Source organism: Salvelinus alpinus, chromosome 5 (assembly GCF_045679555.1).
Source record: "Salvelinus alpinus chromosome 5, SLU_Salpinus.1, whole genome shotgun sequence".
In the NCBI taxonomy this organism is placed as follows: domain Eukaryota; kingdom Metazoa; phylum Chordata; class Actinopteri; order Salmoniformes; family Salmonidae; genus Salvelinus; species Salvelinus alpinus.
Genome location: NC_092090.1, coordinates 70,844,150 through 70,868,182, shown reverse-complemented (window position 1 = coordinate 70,868,182; position 24,033 = coordinate 70,844,150). Strand labels below are relative to the sequence as shown.

Below are 24,033 nucleotides of genomic sequence, written 5' to 3'. Positions count from 1 at the left end.
ATCTTGTAGTGAATTAGTATATCGAGAAGAGAACAGGCCCCGGTATAGAGCCCTGAGGTACTCCCTCTATAAGATGACTGATAAATGGAGGTTCTTACCCAGCTCTCCACTGAAGCAGCAGTGTTGTAAAGATGCAGTAAACAGTACATTCTGGGATGGGAGAAAATAGGTTGAGAGTGACGTACAGAATAAATAAGCCGTCTAGTATGAAGAGCTTTGCAGCTGCAGCCTGGCCCAGATAGCTTTTATAGCAACCCCCTTCTCTCTCTTTTTGAAACCTCTTTTTACGTGTTGCGTTTTCACTTTGCAGACTGTGTTAGTCTTTTTTGTGTTCTAGTTTGAGTTTACTGAATGGCTGGTGTGTGTGTATATTCACCTCTGAGCTGCCGTGTTTCAGAGAAAGAGCTCTTATCGTCGAGAACACGCACGCACGCACACACACACACACTCCCTCACTCACAGGTGCGAGGAGAGCAGAGTGAACAGTTGAGTCTTGTGACTAACACTTGTGACTAACGTGGTGTTGGAATCCTAACTTAGTTAATGGCTGCTTATCGCATGACCCCTAATACCCTGAAATGAGCGGCGCGTGAAAGGAACCACTATGTGTGTGTCAGCAGAGGGCCCAAGACGTTTCACACACATATGGCTTTAAGCAGGTTACGGTCGAGAACGAGGGGCGCCATACCATAAAAAGACAAAACACGCACACACACATGGACACATGGACACACAACACAGACACAGACTGAGAATGTCTTTAGACGTCACTAAGTCAGTTCTGTGGTGGCCAAGCGGCCATGTTGCCCTCCACCCAGGGGATAGTTGTACGACTGGTGCTCTGACCCTGTGTCAGGGGTGGGGCTCGCTATTCGTTCTAATTATTAGCACACACACACCCGTGACTGCGCCTGCAGCTCCTGGCCTAATGGCTGCTCAGGCCTCATCCCTCATCGCTGACAACTGGACAAAGCAGTCATTCATGCTATCACTAATGCTAACCCTAAGACTGTGTGGCTATGGCCACAGCCTTGCAGATACAGTTGGAGGACCCGGCTAAGGCTAACACCATGCCACTGCTAGCCGTTAGCCTGGGTGTGTTTGCTTAGCTGTGTCTGCTAATCACGCCTTGTTAAAAAGTAATTGGGTCATTGCTAAAATGGATTCTGTGGCGAGTTAATGGCATGAGTGTTTGTGTGTGTGTGTAGGTGTGTGTCTGTGTGTAGGTGGGTGTGTGTTTGTGTAAGACAGAGTTGGGCTGAGCCCTCTGACAAATGTGATTTCAGCTTGTTTTCAGGGCACATGGGTGTGTGTGTGTGTGTGTGTGTGTGTGTGTGTGTGTGTGTGTGTGTGTGTGTGTGTGTGTGTGTGTGTGTGTGTGTGTGTGTGTGTGTGTGTGTGTGTGTGTGTGTGTAACCAATAAATAACACAGTAAAAGCCATTTATAGTTCATATTGTAGTGTTGTTTATTAGTTGTCAGTGTTCTCTTTGCTGCAAAGAATTGGGGTTTGAACAAAACAAGTGAAGGTCAATATCCTTGCCATGTTTGTAATATAAGATATTATAAAGTGTCTGGAAAACCTGTTTTTAACCTGTTTTTAACCTGTTTTACACAAATATCAAAGTTATTGTGTGCCTGGTCATACGATGCCTTTTTTTGTGTGCCCATAGATCACCATCATATTCAAGCCCTTTGAGGAGTGTACAGACCAGCGTGTGTACCAGGCAGTAACAGATGACCTGCCCGCTGCCTTCGTAGACGGTACCGTGAGCAGCGGAGACCCCAACCATAACGTTAACGGAAATAACGGTGACTCTACCGGTAAGGTACGGGCGCTGTGGATCTCGGAGCGTAGCCCCGGTCACCACGTGGAGCTGCACGCCGGCTACATCGGCGTGACGGTTATCGTACGGCAGCTGGGGCGCTACCTGACCCTGGCGGTGCGCATCCCGGAGGAGATGGCCCATGCCTACGACGCTACGCAGGACCTGCAGCTCTGCCTGAACGGATGTCCCACCTCGGAACGCATCGACCGGGGAGGTCACCTGTCCCTGCCTCTCCCTCTACCACCTCCAGCCCTGGGTTTACATCTCCAGCAGCCACACGGCCAGGGCCATCCCTCCCACACGGCTCCCTACAGCGCCCCCCAGAGGTTCAGTTTGGAGGGTGCACGGGCACGCTGCAGGGAGCAGCTGGAGTTACAGGATATTTATTTCCACTCATGTGTGTTTGACCTCCTGACCACCGGGGACGCTAACTTCACGGCAGCAGCGTTCAGTGCTCTGAAGGACATGGAGAGTCTCCACCCACACCGTGAACGCTGGAGGATCTTCCCGCAAAGCTCCGCCGACACCTCCCATCCTATCACATGGCTCCTACTGCTCACTCTCTTTGCGCTCAGTTCTGCACTGGTATAGCGTTTGTGTGTGTGTGTGTGTGTGTGTGTGTGTGTGTGTGTGTGTGTGTGTGTGTGTGTGTGTGTGTGTGTGTGTGTTGTGTGTGTGTGTGTGTGTGTGTGTGTGTGTGTGTGTGTGTGTGTGTGTGTGTGTGTGTGTGTGTGTGTGTGTGTGTGTGTGAGTATGTGTGTTCATATAGAGCCCCTAGCTGAGCTGTAGGATAAAGTTCCCTCTTGATGCAGATCTAAGGTCAGTTTTGTGTTTTCCCCTAATGGTTATGATTGAGGAGGGTAAACTAAGCTGATCCTGGATCTGTGTCTAAGAGAAACTTCTAACCAGAGCCCCTCTGGAGATTTCACTTGTTCTTCTTCTTGGTGAAAAGAGAATAGTTGACTGAACACCCTGAGGCATATTACTGCCATAAAGGAGTCCACAGCTGGAATCTGAACAGATTCCACGACACTCCTGTGTTCTTCCCATCTCTGCTGTGTGGAACCTAGCAGGCTTCCTGGAGATTATGACCTGTCTATATTTGAGGATTACCAACCAACACTCCAACTTGTGTGTGTATATTGTAGAAACACACTCCAGACTGTAAATAGTGTGTGTGACGTATCCTGGAACGCTGGATGGCGTTGTTTTGCTTTTTATTTTTGCGTGATTTTGTTGTGATAGTTTTTTTTTATACCTCATAGACAGAGGAAGTTGTTTTAAGAGAAGCACTTTATTTAGATTTTTTGCTAAATCCACACCAGTGTTCCCCCTCTCCCCTTTCAACCCCACCCCCTCACTCTCTTCCCCTTCCACCCCTCACTCTCTTCCCCTTTCAACCCCACCCCCCACTCTCTTCCCCTTTCAACCCCACCCCCTCACTCTCTTCCCCTTCCACCCCCCACTCTCTTCCCCTTTCAACCCCACCCCCTCACTCTCTTCCCCTTCCACCCCCACTCTCTTCCCCTTTCAACCCCACCCCCCACTCTCTTCCCCTTCCACCCCCACTCTCTTCCCCTTTCAACCCCACCCCCTCACTCTCTTCCCCTTCCACCCCTCACTCTCTTCCCCTTTCAACCCCACCCCCTCACTCTCTTCCCCTTCCACCCCTCACTCTCTTCCCCTTCCACCCCCTCACTCTCTTCCCCTTTCAACTCCACCCCCCACTCTCATCCCCTTCCACCCCCCACTCTCTTCCCCTTTCAACCCCACCCCCCACTCTCTTCCCCTTCCACCCCCCACCCTCTTCCCCTTTCAACCCCACCCCCTCACTCTCTTCCCCTTCCACCCCCTCACTCTCTTCCCCTTTCAACCCCACCCCCTCACTTTCTTCCCCTTCCACCCCCTCACTCTCTTCCCCTTTCAACCCCACCCCCCACTCTCTTCCCCTTCCACCCCCTCACTCTCTTCCCCTTTCAACCCCACCCCCTCACTCTCTTCCCCTTCCACCCCTCACTCTCTTCCCCTTTCAACCCCACCCCCCACTCTCTTCCCCTTTCAACCCCACCCCCTCACTCTCTTCCCCTTCCACCCCCTCACTCTCTTCCCCTTTCAACCCCACCCCCCACTCTCTTCCCCTTTCAACCCCATTCCCTCACTCTCTTCCCCTTCCACCCCCCACTCTCTTCCCCTTTCCACCCCACCCCCTCACTCTCTTCCCCTTCCACCCCACCCCTCACTCTCTTCCACCCCACCCCACCCCCTCACTCTCTTCCCCTCTCCAACCCCTCAACCTCTCCCCCTACATGGTCCTTCTTTAGAGTCTGATATCAATGACCCCCTCCCCCCACTGCCCCCTACCATCCTCCAACAGCCCAAGCTGTGGATTTCACCTGCAGTTTTGTCACTCAGTGCAAATCTCAAATGACACCTGATTCCCTGCAGTATGCTACTTTTCACCAGAGGGAGATAGGACATGTAGTGAACTAAACAGTGAACTATATAGGGAATAGGGAGCCATTTGAGACAGTTAACCAGCTCACTAACACAGTGAGATGGAACCTCGGTTTTAAAGCAGAGATTCCAAAGGCAGTTGATTTGATTTAGCCTCTGTTCTATAATAACTTAATGTGAGCTATTTTCTGTTGAATGTATTCTGTATGGTACCATAGCAGCTGTTCAGAACAGTTTCAGACCCACCATTACCGTTCAATGTTTGATTATCATTTACAGTATATCTGCAAATACTGTGTGTGTGTGTGTGTGCGTGTGTGTGTGTGTGTGTGTAAATGCTTGTGCGCAAGTTAGCGTGTTTTACCAGGCTTATTGTCTCAGGACTGAAAAGACAGTCCTCTTTTTATGAACGTATTCACTGCTCACTGCTCGTTCACACGGCTGTATTGACTATGACATGCTCTTACTGAGCTTTCTTACTGGCGGTAAAGTTCAGCTGGTGGTAACAGTTCAATCCATTTACCAAACAGCTTTGACTATCAGCTTTTCTATGCTGTGTGTTTCTCTATGAGTGTTCAGTTTGCTTGCTGTTGCAACCAAAGACAACCACATACGGTGATTCACCATCGAAGCTCGCCTGTTTTCATATACGAACATGATGACCACACACCCCCTCCGAACCCAAACCGTAACCTCTCTACCCCCTAACCCCCTTCCTCCCTACCCACCTCTAACTCTTAGTAAACATGCTACTGTAGATGGACTCTGTTTTGCTACTACTGCCAGAGCTGACGGGCTGCTCCCGGATTGGGATACACGGACTAGGCTTTAGTAAACTGTAGACCAGGGTTGCACAACTCTAGTCCTGGAGGGAAGTAGTATACGCAGGTTTTAGTTCCAGCCCAGCACTAACACACCTGATTCAGCTAATCAAGATCTCGATGATTGGTTGATTAGTTGAACCAGGCAAGTTATAGCTGGGGTGGAACAGAAGGCTGCATACACTGCAGACCTACATAACTACCTGCTATAGACAGGGCACTGGGACTTCCACAGGCCGAGACGAAGTCACACGCGCTGATGGGATATATATGCCCTGATATAAAATTGCAAAGCAGTGTCTGGTGGGAAATGTATGCTCAGTCTGCCTCTGGCATTGTGAACTCTTAACTTGTGTGTGAGTGTCCGTGTGGTGAAGAGTGACTGCTCAATGTTGAAATACGTAACTTATATATAAACGTAGTGTCTGTTAGAGGAAGGTACGCTCCATATTCTGGCTGTTTCAGATGTGATTGTACTGCCACCTAGTGGCGCTCCATTGCTATGTCAGTGTTTTACTCTTATGGAGGCACTAATGAAAACTTGGGGGAAAAATGTACATTTGTGCAAGTGTTTTATTTAAAAAACAATAAATGAAAAACGGACCCAATGTGTCTTTTTCTGATGTATTTTGTCTTTGATTTGCCTTTTGTCGTTGTTTACAAGAAATACTTCTACAGACCAAATAATATTGTTCTACAACAGATTTGCATTTTATTGACATATCTTACGTTATCTCATATTGTCTCTGGTCTTAGGGCTCGATTCAATCCGTATTGTCGAAGTTCAGCGCTGTAGCGCGATTCAAATTTAAAGGCAGTGTTCAAGCATTCGTGGAGACTGCATTCACGGTTAACGCTGCATCTATCGGCTCAATTGGAAATTACCTTTAAATTTCAAGAACGCTATAGAGCTGAACTTCGGCAAAACAGATTGAATCGAGCCCTTAGTGTTTCTAACTGACAGAGGATTAGGTCAGAGTGGAAGCCAGTTGTATGTGCATCTGTCTGAGATGATCACATACCACAGGTTCATACACACACACACACACACACACACACACACACACACACACACACACACACACACACACACACACACACACACACACACTCCGAGCCCTACCTGTGAAGGTGGCATGGTGTGTCCTGATGACTCTGGCTTGGCAGCGGTGACTGACAAAACAGCTGTTTGACGTCCACTCACTGGTCGCCACCGTTACTATCGCCACGGCACTGCGGCCACTGTTCTGTTCCTCCCCGGCCACACTGTAGGGAGCACTGGCAGGACACACTGGATGAACATGTCAGAGAGAACAGAGGTGTCAAGTCATTAGACCGTCATGTTGGAAAGGACAAAGATTCTCAAAAATATTGAGCAAGTAACATCAGGTCGTGTGTGTGTGTCTGTGTGTAGTGTGTGTAGGCCTACCTTCCCTCCCCAGGTGACATCCAGTTAACCTCCAGGTGACCCCTACTCAGGTCAGAGGTAACACACACCAGCAGCGTTCAGCCCACCCTCTCACCTGCCAGGGAGGCCAACACATCACCATGTACTAGCACTGTGGTAAGGTGGAGAGGGGATGGTAGAGGGAATGGTAGAGGGGGTGGTAGAGGGGGAAAAGAGGGATAAAGAGAGAGAGAGTGAGCTGAAACACTGTCTGTAATAGTCTCAGGCTCAATCAGTCAGTCCTTTTGTTTTTACTCAGTATGTTCACAAACTAAAAAACAACAGACCAACAAAAAACTATTGACAACAAAATACAGTATGTGAAGATATATGTTTAAGTGAGTTAGTTAGTCGGTCAGTTCTTTAGTTAGCCACAGACTGTTCACTCTGTTACCATCATCAGTAGTGGAGAAGGTGGAAAGTTTTAAGTTCCTCGGTGTACACATCACGGACAAACTGAATTGGTCCACCCACACAGACAGCGTCGTGAAGAAGGCGCAGCAGCGCCTCTTCAACCTCAGGAGGCTGAAGAAATTCGGCTTGTCACCAAAAGCACTCACAAACTTCTACAGATGCACAATCGAGAGCATCCTGTCGGGCTGTATCACCGCCTGGTACGGCAACTGCTCCGCCCACAACCGTAAGGCTCTCCAGAGGGTAGTGAGGTCTGCAGAACGCATCACCGGGGGCAAACTACCTGCCCTCCAGGACACCTACACCACCCGATGTCACAGGAAGGCCATAAAGATCATCAAGGACAACAACCACCCAAGCCACTGCCTGTTCACCCCGCTATCATCCAGAAGGCGAGGTCAGTACAGGTGCATCAAAGCAGGGACCGAGAGACTGAAAAACAGCTTCTATCTCAAGGCCATCAGACTGTTAAACAGCCACCACTAACATTTAGCGGCCGCTGCCAACATACTGACTCAACTCCAGCCACTTTAAAAATGGGAATTGATGGAAATTATGTAAAAATGTACCACTAGCCACTTTAAACAATGCCACTTAATATAATGTTTACATACCCTACATTACCCATCTCATATGTATATACTGTACTCTATATCATCTACTGCATCTTGCCATCTTTATGTAATACATGTACCACTAGCCACTTTAAACTATGCCACTTTATGTTTACATACCCTACAGTACTCATCTCATATGTATATACCGTACTCTATACCATCTACTGCATCTTGCCTATGCCGTTCTGTACCACCACTCATTCATATATCTTTATGTACATATTCTTTATCCCTTTACACTTGTGTGTGTATAAGGTAGTAGTTGTGGAATTGTAGGTTAGATTACTTGTTGGTTATTACTGCATTGTCGGAACTAGAAGCACAAGCATTTCGCTACACTCGCATTAACATCTGCTAACCATGTGTATGTGACTAATAAAATTTGATTTGATTTGATTTGATTTGTTACCATCTGGCAAGCGGTATCGAAGCATTGGGTCTTGGACCAATAGGCTCCGAGACAACTTCTACCACCAGGCCATCAGACTGCTGAACAGCTAACCCTAGCTATCTACCTGCACCTTATTAAATTATTTTCCCCTTAGAGACTATTTGCACTGACTAAATTCTAACCCTAATTGTAACCCTAGCCTCAAACCTAACCCCTAAGCCTAAAATATCCCTTTTCCTTGTTGGGACCAGTGAAATGTCCCCACTTACTTGGATTCTGGTCCCCACAAGGATAGTAAAACCACACACACACACACACACACACACACACACACACACACACACACACACACACACACACACACACACACACACACACACACACACACACACACACACACACACACACACACACACACACACACACACACACACACACACACACACACACACACCTCTGCTGTTCTATTGTATACTATTTATCCAACTCCGCGACCAAGATACTACCCACTTTATAGGTGTAAATACAGTCATAATTGACATAGCACATTCAGTGTCTATTATCCTATTGTATCCATCCTGTATATCATACCGTGTACATACGAGGCTATTACTACGACACTACCTCTTCTATTACTTGTTATTTTGTATTTGACTCTTATTATTGATATTGATCATTGAACTGCAATGTTGATGGAACTGGCACACAAGCATTTCGCTGCACCTTTTATACCTGCTTTAAACTGTATGCGTGATGAATACAATTTGATTTGATTTGATTACTTCACAAGTTGTTACTCACCAGTCCAAAGGTAGAGAATGGGGAGGCAGAGGAGAATCCTATGTTGTTCTGTCATGTATGTGTGGCTGATGAGCATCCTCCTCTATGCCACTGTTATGCGTCTGTGTGAGAGAGTACATGAGTTGTGAGAGTGAGTGAGTGAGTGAGTGAGTGAGTGAGTGAGTGAGTGAGTGAGTGAGTGAGTGAGTTTGTCAGTAGCATTCCACAGGGTGGTGACACGTCACTGAGCTGGGCAGCAGTGCATTGTGGGGGATTATCAGCACCTAGTCATGTGACCTCACACCTGCCACAGAATCTCCCCACAGATTGAGAGAGAAAGAGAGAGAGAGAGAGAGAAACGGAGAGAGAGAAGACAGAGAAGCTATTTCACCTCTGCTCTTTCACAGAGTCGTTCTAATGGTATCATGTTTACAAAGTGTTGTGTCTATAGTTCAGAGGTCCATAGAATCCTACTGTAGTGTACAATAGGGAGATCTCTGGTTGTGTCATCTACTGTGTGAGTAGACCAATAGTCTACCAGCAGTAGATCAGTAGTAAACAGGTAACCACAGAGGACACCTGCAGCTCTGGGCTGTTAGATATGAGGTGAGAGGCTGATCATAATAATTATCCCCAAAGTACACCTGCATACACAAACACACACACACACACACACACACACACACACACACACACACACACACACACACACACACACACACACACACACACACACACACACACACACACACACACACACACACACACACACACACACACACACACACACACACACACACACACACACACACACACACACACACACACACACACAGACTCGCACGTGCAAATCTCATGCTCTTCAGAAGCCTGATGTTCTGGAACAAATTCCTACCAAGAGCATCACTTCAGGAACCTCCTGGTACTGTCAGAAGGCTAGTTGTGCACTCTGGACGAGACACATGGAAAGTATGTGTTCTTGCAGTGTGTGTATACAGGAGAGACAGTGTGTTGGATATAGTATGTCGGTCTCCAGTATGAAATGGGTGGTGTTGTTGTGGGGGTAGTGTGGATTAACCACCTGGTTTCCCCGCCTCACCAGCTGACAGGTTAAATACAGACACAGCTATATATATATATATATATATATATACAGTCCTAACATCAGCCTGGAAAATATGAAGAAACACTCTAATAATAACACTGCAGTCAGTAATGCATGGACAATCGTAAAGTAAACCATTCTATATGAGGGCTGGGCTGGTAAAGAAAGGAAAACTTTACAAAAAAGGAAGGTCACACACACACAGCTGCTGTACTCGCGGGGATAGGACAGGGGGCGGGAGCGTGAAAGAGAAAATGAAAGCTGTCAGCAGAGACAGAGAGCGAGGGAAGGATGATGCAGCTCAAATGAGGTAAATGAATAAAAACATGGAATTAACCTCCGTCTACACCTCCATCCAACTCAGGGAACATCTGGGGTGCTAGGGCAACATGATTTCTGTTCTATGGGGATAGTGTTGCACTTGTTAACATCAAAACAAAGTTATTTAGCTGTTTAGGGGGGGAATGTGCATTTGTGTCTGTCTATCCCAGTATCAGATTACAATTGCAGCCCTGTCCTTCTCTATTGTAGCCTGGACAGCTAGGGTAACTTACAACCAGCTATCTCTTCCACTCACCATGTTGTTTTTTGACATGTAACACACTGGGCTTGCTGCCTGGCTCTAAGCGTGTGTATCATTGCATAGAATAGATAGCAGCCTTTATCGACCAGACCGGAATTTAAATTGTTCAGCTTCTTGGCTTTATAAAATCAGACCTAATTAATTCAACACATTACCACTTCATTACTGTGTGAGATCCTAGATTCAATATTAACTGTAAGAAAAATATTAAAAAATAACATAGCTCCTTCTGTCTTTCTTCAGGTTCAAATAACTTCTGGACATGTCTACTAGCCTGTTGCTGTAAGGTTATACATTTCCGTCTAACCAAAGAGAGACTACGTTCCTCCTGAAGTGTAATTATCAACAGCTATCCTCCCTGATGTTTCTCTACGCTCTGAAAACAAACTGAGTGCCTGCAGACTGTTTGCTGCTCTCAAGAGTGACCCTTGTCCTTATCCTTACAGTAGTCCTCCAAAAACATTTCCACCATAATGGTCAGGTTCTTGGTTCTGGCCCTCCTGTCTCTGGCTGGTGTGACCCAGACCTCCGCTAGCCCGACCCAGGCCTCTGAGCCCCCTAACACCACTGAGGAGCAGCCTCCCTTAGGTACAGGAAGCCTCTCATTCCCTTGGAGCCACCTCCGTCTTCCGGGGTACATTGTTCCGCTCCACTACCATCTCCTGCTCCACCCTAACCTCACCATGCTCAGCTACAGCGGTACTGTCCGGATAGAGCTCCAGGTTCAGAACAATACCAACTGGGTGGTGCTGCACAGCAAGGGGCTCCGTATCACTACAGCAACTATGTTGGACCAGAACCTGGCTCACCTGTCAGACCAGGTAGGCTACTCCCTCAGAACTAAACCGTCATTCTCAGTTTCTAACGATGTCCCACTTTTGTCTTCTCTGACATGTCCGTCTAATTACTACTGCATGTGTGTCTTCAGGTGCTCCCTGTGCTCCACAACCCTACCCATGAGCAGACTGCCATCTTCTCTCCCAGAGTGCTCAGCGGTGGGCAGAAGTACTTCCTGTTTCTGGAGTTTGGGGCGGAGCTAGGAGAAGGCTTCTATGGCTTCTACAGGAGCACCTACAGAACCAGCACCGGAGAGACACGGTACAGAGTGTGTGTGAGTGTGAGTGTGAGTGTGTGTGTGTGTGTACCTCACTCTCTCTCTCCATGTGAGGGAGAAAGGCTGTGTTGTGCATCACTCCCTAACCAAATGTTTTTTTGTGAAACATCACATGATAAACTCCTTGTAATGTCTCTCTCTCTGCTCTCCACTCTCTCTCTCTGCCCACCCTCTATCTATCTCTCCAGGAACCTGGCCTCCACTCATTTTGAGCCCACCAGTGCTCGGATGGCGTTTCCTTGTTTTGATGAGCCGAGCTTCAAGGCTAACTACTCTATCAGTATCAGGAGGAGCCGGGCACACACCGCCCTGTCCAACATGCCTGTAGTGAGTAAACACACAAAAGCAACATGGTGGCAGGTGGATCATAGTATGTGAGTGTGCATTACAATGTGTGTGTGTGTGTGTTTCCCCTTTAGGAGCAGACAGTGGTCCTGGATGATGGTCTAATGGAGGACCGTTTTGCTGTGAGTGTGAGGATGAGCTCCTATCTGGTGGCCTTCATCGTGTGTGACTTCAGATCTGTCAGCGCAACAACTGCCTCAGGGGTCAAGGTAGGTGGGACAGGGGTGTGTGTGAATGTGTGTACATGTGTGTGTGTACAGGCGGTATGTGTGATTTCAGAACATCACTGTCATATGTTTCAGGTATCTGTCTATGCTGCTCCTGAGAAATGGCAGCAGACCCATTATGCTCTGAAGGCTGCAGTCAAACTACTGGAGTTCTATGAGAAATACTTCAACATCAAATACCCACTACCTAAACAAGGTAACTAAATACTTCAACATCAAATACCCACTACCTAAACAAGGTAACTAAATACTTCAACATCAAATACCCACTACCTACACAAGGTAACTAAATACTTCAACATCAAATACCCACTACCTAAACAAGGTAACTGTCACGGCCATTAAAAGAAGAGGACCAAGGTGCAGCGTGGTGAGCGTACATTTTCCTTTTTATTAATAAAAATTATGCTGAACAAAACAACAAACACTACAAAAACAAACCGTGAAGCTAAAGGCTATGTGCCCTAAACAAAGTCAACTTCCCACAAACACGGGTGGGAAAAAGGGCAGGCTAAGTATGGTTCTCAATCAGAGACAACGATAGACAGCTGTCCCTGATTGAGAACCCTACCCGGCCAAAACATAGAACTACAAAACATAGAACATAGAATACCCACCCCAACTCAAGCCCTGACCAAACCAAAATAGAGACATAAAAAGGATCTCTAAGGTCAGGGCGTGACAGTAACTAAATATATCAATATCAAATACCCACTACCTTAACAAGGTAACTAAATATATGAATATCAACTACCCACTACCTAAACAAGGTAACTCAATGGTGCTGATGACCAGGGTTCAATAGCAGTTGTTGAAACAAGTAAGGTAATCATTGAAGTTGCTGCCTGCCTTTCCCCCACTCCAGACCTGGTTGCTATCCCAGACTTTCAGGCCGGAGCGATGGAGAACTGGGGTCTGATCACCTTCAGAGAGACCAGCCTGCTCTACGACCCCGCCACCTCCTCAGCCTCCGATAGGGTCTGGGTTACCATGGTGATCGCCCACGAGCTCGCCCACCAGGTGAGAGCCGGACAGAAAGTTGTTCACGGTGTTGAACAGGAAGTAGCATGTCATGGCAGGAAGTGAACCTTGGTAGTGTGAAGAGGGATTAGGCTTTCGTGTCATAAAGCTCTGCATTCTTCGGGAAGTTTATCCTCACTGGGAGACTAATGGATCTCCTCACAGTGAATGGACCTGAATGAAATGACTGGAACAGATCTCTGTCCTTCTCTTCTGCTGACATCTCTCATTGTCTGTCCTCTCCTGCCTGCCCGTTTGTCTGTCTATCAGTGGTTTGGCAACCTGGTGACCATGGAGTGGTGGAATGACATCTGGCTGAACGAGGGCTTCGCCAGATACATGGAGTACATCTCAGTCAACGCCACATACCCCAAACTCAGAGTGGTAAGATCCTGTTACTCGTATGTTGTACACATCCCTACTCCAACTTCACAGTAGTATTAATGATTAGTATGAATGTTTCACATGTCCCTGAGGGATGTTCCTGTTGAAAAGGTGCGCTTTTTATCTCTCAGGAGGATTATCTGGTGGACACCTGCTTCGCTGCGATTGGTCGAGACTCTCTTAACTCCTCCCGCCCCATCTCCAGTGCGGCTGAGAGCCCCACACAGATTGAAGAGATGTTCGACACAGTATCCTACGACAAGGTAGACAAAAACGCACACATGCATGCACGCAAACACACACACACATCTTTTTTCCATCACATTGCTTTTATCAACCCTGTCTTTACTTCAAGGGACGGAGTAAGGATGAGCGTCTAAAGTATTGGATCAGGACCACAGTGTTAATGTACTGTGGTGTTTGTTCCACCAGGGTGCATGTGTCCTGCACATGCTCAGACACTACCTGACTGACCAAGTGTTCCAGAGTGGAATCGTGCGCTACCTTCGCAGGTACAGCTACAGCAACGCTCACAACCAGGACCTGTGGGACAGCCTGGCCAATGTGCGTAGATCGATCAAATTATATAGATTTTATTATAAACTGGGTGGTTCCAGCCCTGAATGCTGATTGGCTGACAGCTGTGGTATATCGGACCATATACCACGGGTTTGAAAAATATTTATTTTTACTTCTAATTACGTTGATAACCAGTTTGTAATAGCAATAAGGCTCCTCGGGGGGTTGTGATATTTGGCCAATATACCATGGCTAAGGGCTGTATCCAGGCACTCCGCGTTGCGTCGTGCATAAGAACAGCCCTTAGCCGTGGTATATTGGCAATAAACCACCCCCCTCGTGCCTTATTGCTTAATTGATCCCTCTGTGTAGGATGATTTAGTGTGTAAATGTAAGGTGCTGTGTTGTTGTTCTCAGACGTGTTCAGAAGAGGAGTTCAGCTCTGGAGAACACTGTTACAGCAGCAGGCAGGCAGCTAAGAACGCAGTAAACACACCTCTCTTTACATAGCAGTGCATTACATTACAATACCAACAGTGAAGTCTCACCACTGATTTAAGAGTGTGATGTTTACCTGTGTGTGTGTGTGTGTGTGTGTGTGTGTGTGTGTGTGTGTGTGTGTGTGTGTGTGTGTGTGTGTGTGTGTGTGTGTGTGTGTGTGTGTGTGTGTGTGTGTGTGTGTGTGTGTGTGTGTGTGTGTGTGTGTGTCAGTACCTGTACGCTGGGGAGCACCTGGACCTGACGACCATGATGAACACCTGGACGCTGCAGACAGGTGTGCCCTTGGTAACGGTTACTAGGCAGGGGTCTCGTCTCCTGCTGAAACAGGAGAGGTTCCTGAGGACCGCACATCCTTCTGATCCAGCATGGCCCAGCCTGCAGCAGGGGTAAACACACACACCACACACACAAACACACACACATTCTCTGTGATTCTCATGTGCAGTGGGGTCATATTCCTGCGCCTCATCCCTCCCCTCTCTGATCTCTCTGTGTTAGGTTCCTGTGGCACATCCCTCTGACATACAGGACGGACACCTCAACAAGTATCCACAGACACCTAATGACCACACTCACAGGTAAGACACCTAATGACCACTCTCACAGGTAAGACACCTAATGACCACACTCACAGGTAAGACACCTAATGACCACTCTCACAGGTAAGACACCCATTGATCACACTCACAGGTAAGTCACCTAATGACAACATTCACAGGGAAGACACCTAATGACCACACTCACAGGTAAGACACCTAATGACAACATTCACAGGTAAGACACCTAATGACCACACTCACAGGTAAGACACCTAATGACCACTCTCACAGGTAAGACACCCATTGATCACACTCACAGGTAAGTCACCTAATGACAACATTCACAGGGAAGACACCTAATGACCACACTCACAGGTAAGACACCTAATGACCACACTCACAGGTAAGATACCTAATGACAACATTCACAGGTAAGTCACCTAATGACAACATTCACAGGGAAGACACCTAATGACCACACTCACAGGTAAGACACCTAATGACCACACTCACAGGTAAGACACCTAATGACAACATTCACAGGTAAGACACCTAATGACAACATTCACAGGGAAGAGAGTTGTGGTCTCGCTCGTCAGTATGGAGGTTAGTGAGGAGTTGATTGATTGACTGGTTGTTTCACTAATTAATTGATTGCCTAGTCTCTTCTCTCCTCAGACAGTGTGGATGTGGGGGAGGAGGTGGGCTGGGTGAAGGTGAATGTGGACATGGCTGGTTATTACCTGGTCCACTATGATGGTTCAGGCTGGGACAACTTAATACAACTACTGAAGGACAACCACACAGCTCTCACCTTCATGGACAGAACACACCTCATACACAACGCCTTCCAACTCACCACGTAAGAAACCTACCTGTGTGTGTTAATATATGAATAGACAACACAAACATACTTTTATTTCTGACATCATCTCTCTATACTATTTCTATAGGGCAGGTCGGTTGTCACTCGATAAAGCCTTGAACCTTATTGGCTACCTGCGATCAGAAAGTCACACCGTGCCCTTACTCGAGGGGTTGGGCTACCTGGAAGCTTTCTACAGGATGGTGGAGAGGAGAGACATACCTGATGTCACACAAAACCTCAGGGTAGGGCACATACACATACATGTGCACACACACACAAACACATAAAACTATTCTAAAAACATTCTGGTTCAGTTGCGGAGTTTGAGTGCGTGTGTGGTCTGATGTCCTCTCTGTATGTGGTCTGATGTCCTCTCCGTGTGTGGTCTGATGTCTTCTCTGTATGTGGTCTGATGTCCTCTCCGTGTGTGGTCTGATGTCTTCTCTGTATGTGGTCTGATGTCCTCTCTGTGTGTGGTCTGATGTCCTCTCTGTGTGTGGTCTGATGTCCTCTCTGTGTCGGGTCTGATGTCTTCTCTGTGTGTGGTCTGATGTCCTCTCCGTGTGTGGTCTGATGTCTTCTCTGTATGTGGTCTGATGTCCTCTCTGTGTGTGGTCTGATGTCCTCTCTGTGTCGGGTCTGATGTCTTCTCTGTGTGTGGTCTGATGTCCTCTCCGTGTGTGGTCTGATGTCTTCTCTGTATGTGGTCTGATGTCCTCTCCGTGTGTGGTCTGATGTCTTCTCTGTATGTGGTCTGATGTCCTCTCTGTGTGTGGTCTGATGTCCTCTCTGTGTCGGGTCTGATGTCTTCTCTGTATGTGGTCTGATGTCCTCTATGTGTGTGGTCTGATGTCCTCTCTGTGTCGGGTCTGATGTCCTCTCCGTGTGTGGTCTGATGTCTTCTCTGTATGTGGTCTGATGTCCTCTATGTGTCGGGTCTGATGTCCTCTCCGTGTGTGGTCTGATGTCCTCTCTGTGTCGGGTCTGATGTCTTCTCTGTGTGTGGTCGGATGTCCTCTCCGTGTGTGGTCTGTCCTCTCCGTGTGTGGTCTGATGTCCTCTCCGTGTGTGGTCTGATGTCCTCTCCGTGTGTGGTCTGATGTCCTCTCCGTGTGTGGTCTGATGTCCTCTCCGTGTGTGGTCTGATGTCCTCTCCGTGTGTGGTCTGATGTCCTCTCCGTGTGTGGTCTGATGTCCTCTCTGTGTCGGGTCTGATGTCCTCTCCGTGTGTGGTCTGAGGTCCTCTCTGTGTGTGTTTTCTGCAGACGTACATTCTGTGGTATTTCCGTGATGTGATTGACCGTCAGACGTGGAGCGACAAGGGCTCTGTGTCTGAGAGGCGACTGAGGTCGAAGCTCCTTTCCCTGGCCTGCCATCTAGGAGACCTCCCCTGTTTGAAGCAGGCCCAGCGCAGCTTCACACACTGGCTGGACTCCAACAGCACGCATAAGTATGTCTGCCTGCCTGCCTATCTGTCTGTCTGTCAGCTATTTGAGAGTGTGGTTACATCCCTTTGACAGTAACATACCTCCTGAAATCCATGACCAATCAAAGGTGCAAACTTTGCCTGACTGCAGAAGTAAACCATGTCCTGTCTGTGCCTCTCCATCCACCAGCTTGCCTGCAGACGTGGCAGAGACAGTGTATTCAGTAGGGGCCCAGGAGGACACGGGCTGGGCGTCTCTCCTCCAGACATACACCCACTCCCTCTCAGAGACACACAAACGCAAGATCCTCTCTGCCCTGGCCAGCAGCCAAGACACTAATAAGCTAACCAGGTATGTACAGTCTTCTGTACTCTGTCAATTCAATTCAATATTTGACATTACATTCAGTGTGTGTGTTTCTACCCCAGGTTGTTGGAGCTGGGTCTAGAGGGAGAGGTGATCCGTACTCAGGACCTGGACTCCCTCATCGCCATGGTAGCCAGGAACCCAAGGGGACATCATCTGGCCTGGAGCTACGTCCAGAAATACTGGAGCACCCTGGTGGACAAGTAGGTGGACGAGAGGGAGGGGATAGAGGGAGGGGGGAGAGAGGTAGAGAAGGAGACTAACACTGAGGATAAATAGGTGGAGCCTATCCGTGTGGTGGAGAATGAAAGAGGGAAAGGAGAAAGATGAACTGAGAGACTAACACTGATGACAAAGTAGGTAGTAGTAGGCCAGCAATCCCATAGCCTGGGGGCTTTAGTCAACCTGTGGTGTTTTGCTCTTGTTTCTACCCTGCAGGTTCCAGTTGGGATCGTTCTCTATTAGACACATCATCATTGGTACCACAGCCCAGTTCTCCTCCACAGAGGAACTCACTGAGGTGAGGTTACTGAACTTTCCGTGGCAATATCATTTGTTGTCAGAAGCAAAGTTCTGTTTGAGCGAGGGAGAGGGTGTGTCCCATAACCCACGGCCATGCTTACCAGGTGTGTGTGTTCCCCAGGTGCGTGTATTCTTTAAGTCGATCCATGAGCAGGCATCTCAGCTGAGAGTGACTGAGGTTGCCATGGATAACATCCAGAAGAACATCCTCTGGCTGCAAAGAAACCTGGGAACTCTGAGGAGCTGGCTGGACCAACAGATAGACTGAAGAGAAAGAGAGAGGGAGGGGGGGATAGGGAGAGAGAGAGAGACAGAGGGAGGGAGGGGGGGGTAGGGAGAGGGACAGAGAGACAGGGGGAGGGGGGATAGGGAGAGAGAGACAGAGACAGAGAGAGGGAGGGAGGGAGGGTGGGAGAGGGAGAGAGAGACAGAGGGAGGGGGGGATAGGGAGAGAGAGAGAGAGGGAGGGGGGGTAGGGAGAGAGAGAGACAGAGGGAGGGGAGGATAGGGAGAGAGAGAGGCAGAGGGATGGGAGGATAGGGAGAGAGAGAGCGAGACAGCGGTAGAAAATGCTTGATTAGAGCTTTGTTTGTTTTTTTATTTATTTTTATGGATAGTTGTGTGTGTAAATAGTTTGGTCATGATTTTCAGTTTACATCAGGGACTTGGAATTGTTTTTGTTGAATTTGATTAAAATGTTTAATAATAAAGTGTTGTCAAAGTACTCTTTGAAGAGCAGTAAGAAGACCAAGATCATGTGGAATTACACAGAGTAAGAGCATATTAAATACGAACAGAAAACCAATTTGTAGGTGTTAACAATGAATGTAGGAGTGGCCTGAAAAGACAAAAATAGCAGTCTCTATGTGAGACAGAATGAAGCTAGGTCTCACACACTACAACCTCACAGCCACTAGAGGGAGGGGACTGCTGAAAATTCAGTAGGAAACATACAGTTGAAGTCGGAAGTTTACATACACTTAGGTTGGAGTCATTAAAATTCATTTTTCAACCACTTCACTTCACATTTTTCAAACACTTTTCTTGTTAACAAACTATAGTTTTGGAAAGTCGGTTAGGACATCTACTTCGCGCATGACACAAGTAATTTTTCCAACAATTGTTTACAGACAGATTATTTCACTTACAAATTCACTGTATCACAATTCCAGTGGGTCAGAAGTTTACATACACTAAGTTGACTGTGCCTTTAAACAGCTTGGAAAATTCCAGAAAATGATGACATGGCTTTAGAAGCTTCTGATAGGCTAATTGACATAATTTGAGTCAATTGGAGGTGTACCTGTGGAGGTATTTCAAGGCCTACCTTCAAACTCAGTGTCTCTTTGCTTGACATCATGGGAAAATCAGAAGAAATCAGCAAAAACCTCAGAAAAAAAAATGTAGACCTCCACAAGTCTGGTTCATCCTTGGGAGTAATTTCCAAACGCCTGAAGGTACCACGTTCATCTGTACAAACAATAGTACGCAAGTATAAACACCATGGGACCACGCAGCCGTCATATCGCTCAGGAAGGAGACACGTTCTGTCTCCTAGAGATTAACGTACTTTGGTGCGAAAAGTGCAAATCAATCACAGAACAACAGCAAAGGACCTTGTGAAGATGCTGGAGGAAATAGGTACAAAAGTATCTATATCCACAGTAAAACGAGTCCTATATCGACATAACCTGAAAGGCCGCTCAGCAAGGAAGAAGCCACTGCTCCAAAACCGCCATAAAAAAGCCAGGCTACGGTTTGCAACTGCACATGAGAACAAAGATCGTACTTTTTGGAGAAATGTCCTCTGGTCTGATGAAACAAAAATAGAACTGTTTGGCAATAATGACCATTGTTATGTTTGGAGTAAAAAGGGGGAGGCTTGCAAGCCAAAGAACACCATCCCAATCGTGAAGCACGGGGGTGGCAGCATCATGTTGTGGGGGTGCTTTGCTGCAGGAGGGACTGGTGCACTTCACAAAATAGATGACATCATGAGGCAGGAAAATTATGTGGATATATTGAAGCAACATCTCAAGACATCAGTCAGGAAGTTAAAGCTTGGTCGCAAATGGGTCTTCCAAATGGGCAATGACCCCAAGCATACTTCTAAAGTTGTGGCAAAATGGCTTAAGGACAACAAAGTCAAGGTATTGGAGTGGCCATCTTAAAGCCCTGACCTCAATCCTATAGAACATTTGTGGGCAGAACTGAAAAAGTGTGTGCAAGCAAGGAAGCCTACAAACCTGACTCAGTTACACCAGCTCTGTCAGGAGGAATGGGCCAAAATTCACCCAACTTATTGTGGGAAGCTTGTGGAAGGCTACCCAAAACATTTGACCCAAGTTAAAGAATTTAAAGGCAATGCTACCAAATACTAATTGAGTGTATGTATGTAAACTTCTGACCCACTGGGAATGTGGTGAAAATAAAAGCTGAAATAAATCATTCTCTCTACTATTCTTCTGACATTTCACATTCTTAAAATAAAGTGGTGATCCTAACTGACCTAAGACAGTGAATTTTTACTAGGATTAACTGTCAGGAATTGTGAAAAACTGAGTTTAAATGTATTTGGCTAAGGTGTATGTAAACTTCAGACTTCAACTCTATATGTGTAAACATGTTGTACACATATCTATGTTTTTCATTTTGCTGAATTTCTGAGTGTTGGTTTAGTCAATAAACAGACCTATCGTACATGCACATTGCTTGAATCATGGATGGATGGAGGGGCAATGAGAACCTCAGAATCTCTCCTCTGTTGTCTTGGCAATAGCCTGGAAACAAGTGGATGGCGCTGACCTGATACTTGTTCTGGAAATAAACAGAAAAAGCTGTTGGAGAAGTACAGTGCCTTCAGAAAGTATTCATACCCCTTGACCTATTCCACATTTTGTTGTGTTACAGCCTAAATTAAAAATTGATTAAATACATGTTTTTTCTCACAATACACACAATACCCCATAAAGACAAAGTGAAAACATGTTTTTAGAAATGTTTGTACATTTATTGAAAATGAAATACAGAAATATTGTTAGAATCACCTTTGGCAGCAATTACAGTCTTTCTGTGTAAGTCTAAGAACTCTGCACACCTGGATTGTACAATATATATTTTTTAATGTTTAGGGGGTAGATCAGCTTTAATTGCATCATTTCCTATTCCCCATATATTTTTTGCTTATTTATTTGATATATTTTCTGTTATTATTTTCCCCTCACCCTAACTCCCATCCCCTAATTGGAGTAAACTAATGGACATACTTAGGCTTCTACTTCCAGTTTAAACATACTATATACATTTTACAGAAATGGTACATTTTACATTAGTTATCTATTTGTATCTTTTATTTTTTCCCTTCAGCTACTGTCAACCCCTCCAATCTATCTCTAAACACCATCCAGTCTTGACTTCTACTTGACAAATATTTTACTGTGCTGTGATGTTCCACAAAAGTTCTGAACATTTCTATTCTCATAGTTTCCACAGAATCTAAATTAAAGATGAACACCTTTACTAAAAGTACTATTATATTATTGATTGACTGGCTATGACTTTTTAAGTCACCCAGCAGTGCTATTTGCACATTATTCTTTTTTTATTCTTCAAGCTCTGTCAAATTGGTTGTTGATCATTGCTGAACAGCCAATTTCCAGTTTTGCCATAGATTTTCAAGATGATTTAAGTCAAAACTGTAACTAGGCCACTTAGGAACATTCAATGTTGCTTCTCCAGTGTATATTTGACTTTGTGTTTTAGGTTTTTGTCCTGCTGAAAGGTGAATATGTTTCCCAGTGTCTGGTGGAAAGCAGACTGAACCCGGTTTTCCTCTAGGATTTTTCCTGTGCTTGGCTCTATTCCATAATTGGTGCCTTCCTCTCTGGAAACTGAATTAGGAAGGACGCCTGTATCTTTGTATTTCAAAAAATACAAAAATATTTTACTGTTATTCAACTAGGCAAGTCAGTTAAAGAACAAATTCTTATTTACAATAACAGCCTACCCTGGCCAAACCCAAACCCAGATGACGCTGGTCCAATTGGACGACGCTGGCGCCGCCCTATGGGACTCCCAATCACAGCCGGTTGTGATACAGCCTGGAATCAAACCAGGGTCTGTAGTTATGCCTCTAGCACTGAGATGCAGTGCCTTAGACCGCTGCGCCAGTAGTGACTGGGTGTATTGATACACCATCCAAAGTGTAATTAATAACTTCACCATGCTCAAAGGGGTATGTGTGGGGTACAGATATGAGGTAGTCATCAAAAACTCATGTTAAACAATACTATTGCACACAGAGTGAGTCGGTTCAACTTATTATGTGACTTGTTAAGCATCTTTTTACTCCTGAACTTATTTAGGCTTGCCATATCAAAGGGGTTGAATACTCAAGACATTTTAGCTTTCATTTTTTATTAACTTGTAAAAAATTATAAAAACGTAATTCCACTTTGATGTTATGGGCTATTGTGTGTAGGTGAGTGACACAAAATCTAATTTTAATCTATTTTAAATTCAAGCTGTAACCAATAAAATGTGGAAAAAGTCAAGGGGTGTGAATACTTTCTGATGGCACTGTACAACTTTCTCACACTGCTGAAACAACCACTTCCTGAAAGCATGCACGCGCACACGCACACGCACACCACACACACACACACACACACACACACACACACACACACACACACACACACACACACACACACACACACACACACACACACACACACACACACACACACACACACACACACACACCGTTCACTTGGCTCCTTTGACCCATAATGAACTTCTGAGCTATTGCACATTTACAGACGCATACCCATGTAATATTTCGGAAGTGCTGTGACACACTGAAGTGCTGTCAAGCATCCATCTCTCCATCAAGCATCCATCTCTACATGGTGACTGACTGTCTATTGATAAAGACAGGGACATAAGTAGCCAAAGCTCAGTCACATGCTGATTGTGGGCCATGGGGACATCATCTTACTGCATGTGACTCCTGACCTCCTGAACAGTGTGTGTGTGTGTGTGTGTGTGTGTGCATGTGAAAGAGAGAGAGAGAGAGAGAAAGAGAGAGAGACAGGCCAGTGTAATAACTCCCCCCAAACTCTGTCCTCGGTACCCCAAGGGGTGCACGTTTTGCTTTTTGCCCCTAGCACTACACAGCTAATTCAAATTATCAACAAATTATCAAGCTTTGATCATTTGAATCAGCTGTGTAAAGAGCACCTCTTAGGGTCCCGAGGACCGAGTTTGGGAAACGCTGGGCTATATTGTAAAAGTCATGAAAACGAAAATGAGCTTTTTGGTCTTAATTTAAGGTTAGGGTTGGGCATAACGTTAGCAGTGTGGTTAGGGTTAGGTTTAAAATCACATTTTAAGAAGATCAATTGTAGAAATAGGCGGGGTGATGACCACAGGGAGGGTCAAACACAGAGGTCTAACTGTCTTTTAATCACAGGCAGCACCTTAATTGGGGAGGACAGGCTCATATTGTTTTGCATTTAACACCAGAGTGTGTGTGTGTTTCAATCTGAACAGACAGAAGCCCGTTATTTGCGGTAATAAAGCTGTAGAGCCATAAAGCAGACAGCTTCAGCAGAGTGGGTAGTGCTACTGAACCTTATCAGATTGAGCACACACCCCAAACAAGGAGCCCTATCAAAAGCACAGGCTTGACCAAGCAAACAGTTGAGGGAGTTAAAAGGAAATGTAAAAAAAAAAAAAGGCACATAGGATTGAGTTGTGGG

The 24,033-nt window shown here is 46.2% G+C and overlaps 2 protein-coding genes across 2 annotated transcripts in view; both read left to right on the top strand.

Annotated features, from left to right (window-relative positions):
- LOC139576662 (repulsive guidance molecule B-like) overlaps positions 1-5,729 on the top strand; it is a 14,380-nt gene extending 8,651 nt beyond the window's left edge. The window contains exon 3 of the mRNA XM_071402991.1: positions 1,672-5,729. Coding sequence (XP_071259092.1) covers positions 1,672-2,418 — 747 coding nt within the window. The 3' untranslated portion in view covers positions 2,419-5,729. The remainder of the gene's footprint in view (positions 1-1,671) is intronic.
- A 4,339-nt stretch (positions 5,730-10,068) lies between these two features.
- Positions 10,069-18,564, top strand: LOC139576664 (endoplasmic reticulum aminopeptidase 2-like). The gene is made up of 20 exons (XM_071402993.1): positions 10,069-10,166; positions 10,683-11,260; positions 11,368-11,537; positions 11,742-11,880; positions 11,973-12,107; positions 12,201-12,321; positions 12,991-13,145; positions 13,416-13,529; positions 13,661-13,792; positions 13,962-14,093; positions 14,466-14,534; positions 14,760-14,935; positions 15,048-15,127; positions 15,767-15,950; positions 16,042-16,198; positions 17,222-17,406; positions 17,573-17,734; positions 17,812-17,952; positions 18,188-18,269; positions 18,393-18,564. Exons 2-20 carry the CDS (start codon positions 10,913-10,915, stop codon positions 18,537-18,539), a joined length of 2,829 nt encoding a protein of 942 aa, XP_071259094.1. The 5' UTR covers positions 10,069-10,166; positions 10,683-10,912; the 3' UTR covers positions 18,540-18,564.
- Positions 18,565-24,033: the final 5,469 nt, after the last annotated feature.

Coding starts and splice junctions, on each gene's coding strand:
- LOC139576664 (XM_071402993.1), top strand. CDS start 10,913: ATGGTCAGGTTCTTGGTTCTGGCCCTCCTGTCTCTGGCTGGTGTGACC. Junction 14,094..14,465: donor TGTGGGACAGCCTGGCCAAT/GTGCGTAGATCG, acceptor TGTTGTTCTCAG/ACGTGTTCAGAAGAGGAGTT. Junction 17,953..18,187: donor TGGAGCACCCTGGTGGACAA/GTAGGTGGACGA, acceptor TCTACCCTGCAG/GTTCCAGTTGGGATCGTTCT.